At 39.2% G+C, this 3,898-nt stretch overlaps 1 protein-coding gene across 1 annotated transcript in view; it reads right to left on the reverse strand.

The window, feature by feature from the left end:
* The window catches only part of LOC101306850 (zeaxanthin epoxidase, chloroplastic-like), a 3,948-nt gene extending 1,096 nt beyond the window's left edge, over positions 1 to 2,852 (reverse strand). The window contains exons 1-7 of the mRNA XM_004306336.1: positions 2,212 to 2,852; positions 1,711 to 1,873; positions 1,438 to 1,512; positions 1,138 to 1,238; positions 921 to 1,036; positions 330 to 541; positions 3 to 79 (exon numbers count right to left, since the gene is read on the reverse strand). Of these exons, the coding sequence (XP_004306384.1) occupies positions 3 to 79; positions 330 to 541; positions 921 to 1,036; positions 1,138 to 1,238; positions 1,438 to 1,512; positions 1,711 to 1,873; positions 2,212 to 2,717 (1,250 nt within the window). The 5' untranslated portion in view covers positions 2,718 to 2,852. The remainder of the gene's footprint in view (positions 1 to 2; positions 80 to 329; positions 542 to 920; positions 1,037 to 1,137; positions 1,239 to 1,437; positions 1,513 to 1,710; positions 1,874 to 2,211) is intronic.
* Between the last annotated feature and the right edge of the window lie 1,046 nt (positions 2,853 to 3,898).

Genomic DNA, 3,898 nt, shown 5'->3' on the forward strand with positions numbered 1-3,898 from the left:
CAGCAATGTCAGGAGGAGTTCCGAGTTCATGGCTTTTCTTCAAAGCTTTTTCAAGTTCCAATGCAAGTTGATAACCATCCTGTAGAGATGTAATATATAATAGGGTTAAGAGAACTCCAGTATTGAAATAATTATTAACCGGTCGATCTTCAAGAAAACAACATATGTCTAGTACAAAGAGTACAATCCAGACCAAAATTTGTGCAGAAGAAAAAATAAATGTCTGCAGACGATAAGAAAACAAGAAGAAATATAAAGAAGTAATCTTCATAACTTGATTTAAGTGATGCACAATACTGTGTTAAAATTGGATACACAGTGAAGCATACCTCAATGGCCATGCAACCCCCTTGACCCAAATTTGGCTGCATAGCATGGACAGAATCTCCAAGCAAGGTGACATTACCCTTTCCCCAGGTTAAAGTTGGGGTCCTATCATATATGTCGCGTCGTAGAATTGCATCTTCCTCTGTGGCAAGTAGCAAATCTACCACATTATCACACCAGCCACCAAATATTTTAAGCAACCTTTCCTTTTTACCTGTCAAACAAGGGACCAAAACAAGTTACATACTTCTGTCAAGAGCTGAAATATATTTTCCCAACAATACAAGTCTGACATGGTAATGCATCAATTAACCTCATACTTGTGCACATCTCATATAGTTTACAACTGAATCCTGTGCATATTATGAATTTGGCCGTGATCAGAGAATGAACAAAAAAGTGGGCTAGAAATATATGTTACTCCACAGCAGCCTTTAACTAGAGAGAACTTCACTTGATATCCTAGAAGATTTTTCTTTCGGGTAGATTTTAATACCCATTTACAGATTCTAGCTTCATTTTCTAATGAGAGTTTATGTACTCAATTGCATATATCTACTAGAAAAGCCTGAGGGCATCTTGAGCATAAGTACCATTGGGGGCATCAGCACCACCAGCTGGTTCCTTGTGAAATGCATACCACTGCATCTTTCCTGCACCTACGTCTGAAGAAACAAAGTATTGTTTGTGCCCCAGAAATACTCGATACCTACAGAAGACAAGTTTAATTTGAATTATCACATATTATACAACCTGACATAAAGGAAATACTATGGAGGTCGTATTTGAAAAATAAGGGATAAATCATACCCTACAGAACTAATGTCAGCAGGCACAAAATCTGTTATACCAGTATAACAAGTATAACCCGAGTACACAGCTTCCTCTAGTCCAAATAAGTTCTTCCTTACCTAATAACAAGAAAAACATAAGTAAGTTCAACTTGTAATTTGTAAAGGTACTGTGCAAACCTTTTACCGAAACATGGTCTACAAGTAGGAAACAATTCATAAATGTGCAAGCCTCAAAGTACAGTTATCTGCATAGGGACTGAAGAATGGATACAAATTCCAATGTTAGAAATTTGACTGAGTGAACTTGGGCAGTTACCTTCGACCAGATACCATCAGCTCCAACCAGAAGATCACCTTCGTAACACTCTCCATTCTCAAGTACAACATTAACCTTAAAAAACAGACAGAGACCAAATTCCAGATCAGATGAAATCAAGTAGTTGAAACTGTTATGAAATCAATGTCACAGTAGAGAAACAAGGTCTAATTCTACATATTCCTCCGCAAGATGAACTCATTTGCAAAGTACAAAAGTGAACTAACAAACAGGTAAATGCAACAACATTAAATTCTACTGTCACTTTGTTACCTTGTTTCCAAGATCCTGAAAATCAACCACGTTACTTCCATTAAAAATAATCTCATCACCAACAGCACCAGCAAGGATTTGCTGCAACAACATTCGGCTTATGACTCTGGTAACCGGAAGCCCCCGTTCCGCTGCAGGAGTGAATGTGTCAAACTTGACATACCTGATAACCAACTCAGTCATTACATGTTCCTAGCTGTATACAAATCACAATCGGTCCACAATGACACCTTATATCAAATTCTTGTATAGTCGTACCACAACCTTCAAATTATATTGCTACAAATAAATCTCTTAATCTCTCTATAATCAAAGATCAAATCTTCAATTCATTCACTATTTCAAACAAAGCGAAATCACTTGAACTTTAACATCAAATTCTTCCTCCCATCAACACCAACCTCTACTATGAAGTATCACCATCCTAATAACAATCTAAAGGAACCAAATATGATATGCAATAAACTCATGAAAAACAAGTATCCAATGAAAGGGACTTACCAAGTTCCAGAAACTCCATCAACCAAGCCATTGATCCTATCACCAGTAATACACCCAACTCTCATAACCTCCTCAGCCACATCCATATCAATAGCTTCCAGAGCAGCCAAGGCATTACTCTGTATCTGAATTGGACCTCTGTACTGTCCCTCACCTCTCACAGCACTCAAATCTCTCTCAAACACCATAACCTCAAACCCCTTCTTCTTCGCAGCCAAAGCGAAAACCAGCCCTCCAATTCCTCCCCCAGCAACCAAAACCCGAAGCTTCTTCTGATCAGAACTCTTACTTGAAACTGTGTTGTTCTCTCTGGTCGCCACCGTGGCGCTGACCTCAGTCGAACTCCTCTTCTGCCCTGTTCTTGCTCTGCTTGTGAGATTGTAGTTACATGGAACATAAGGTGAAATCTCAACTGGGAAGTCTCTGGTGATCGGAATCGGGAGATTGGTCCTTGAGAAAACAGTAGCAGAGAGATTCATGGAGTTGTAGGACAGAGCAGAAGCCATGGAAAGTGTTCTGTCTTCAGAAACAGAGGGTGTGAGTGTGAGACTCAAAAGAATGAAAATAGAAATGAAGCTTTAGCCTTTAGGCCTTCCTTTCCTGTCTGAGAAGAAAGAGGGAAAATTGAGGTGGTATCATATAAGAGGATGAGAAACCACACCCTTTGAAGCTTTGAATTGTCCACCAATCATGGAGATTCTTGAGCCATGTGGCACTTCCTGGGCTAGCCATTACATTTTTTATGTAGCCAAAACAAATATTTTTATAGTGGTGCAGATTGATTTATGTTCTGGGTGGTGTTGTTTTTCATTTTTCAACTCCCTAGCTTTTGTTTTCGGCTTCTTCCGCCGAAAGTGATTGTTCTTGTAGATTTTACTAATCCCAATTTGTTTTGGCCACGCGTGACACGACCCACCCCAAATTTTAACTTGAAATCCAGAGTAAGTCGTGCGGGGACCACCTCCAAGGAAAATTTACTGAAAAGATTAAGAAAATCTCTCTTGCAGATGGACAACCCTAACTCGAAAATTTCATATTACACTCTTAATTTAACACTTCTGAACATCACATAATATACAAAAATTCTAAAGTATTCAGAGCTACTAAACACAAGCGGAAGCAAGAAAACACGAGTAGGTTGAACAGGTAACCTACTGGCGAAAACTGGCAGAAATGCGGGTGACTATGCCTCGTCTCCTACTAGATCCAACCCGAACTCTGCAGACTGGGCAATTTAAAACGAAGGGCCCAGGGGAAAACATTTAATAACGTTAGAGTGAGTGGACAAAAATAAAATAATAAATAAAATATTTATGTTTCCCCAAATTAATTTCTAAGGAAAAAATCGAATGCATGCCGCAAGCGATAAAACTTTTATCCCATAAAATATTGAGCCTCTCAGACTCTATAATATATGTATGTATTTACACTCGTCCATACTCCCTATATAAATTCATGGGTCTATATAGGGCTACTACGCTCGCGTCCAACGCTCACGTCACGCCTTAATGCGGTGCTACACTACGCCATCAAGGTGGACAGACGGGTGTATAAATATCTGTCCATACCCCCTATATGAATTAAACACTCAAATATGGCTACTACGCTTACGTCCAACGTTCACGTCACACCATAATGCGGCTATATGCTACGCCATTAAGGTGGACAGACACATATGGCTAGCTAG

The sequence above is a fragment of the Fragaria vesca genome, linkage group LG6 (genome assembly GCF_000184155.1).
Source record: "Fragaria vesca subsp. vesca linkage group LG6, FraVesHawaii_1.0, whole genome shotgun sequence".
In the NCBI taxonomy this organism is placed as follows: Eukaryota; Viridiplantae; Streptophyta; class Magnoliopsida; order Rosales; family Rosaceae; genus Fragaria; species Fragaria vesca.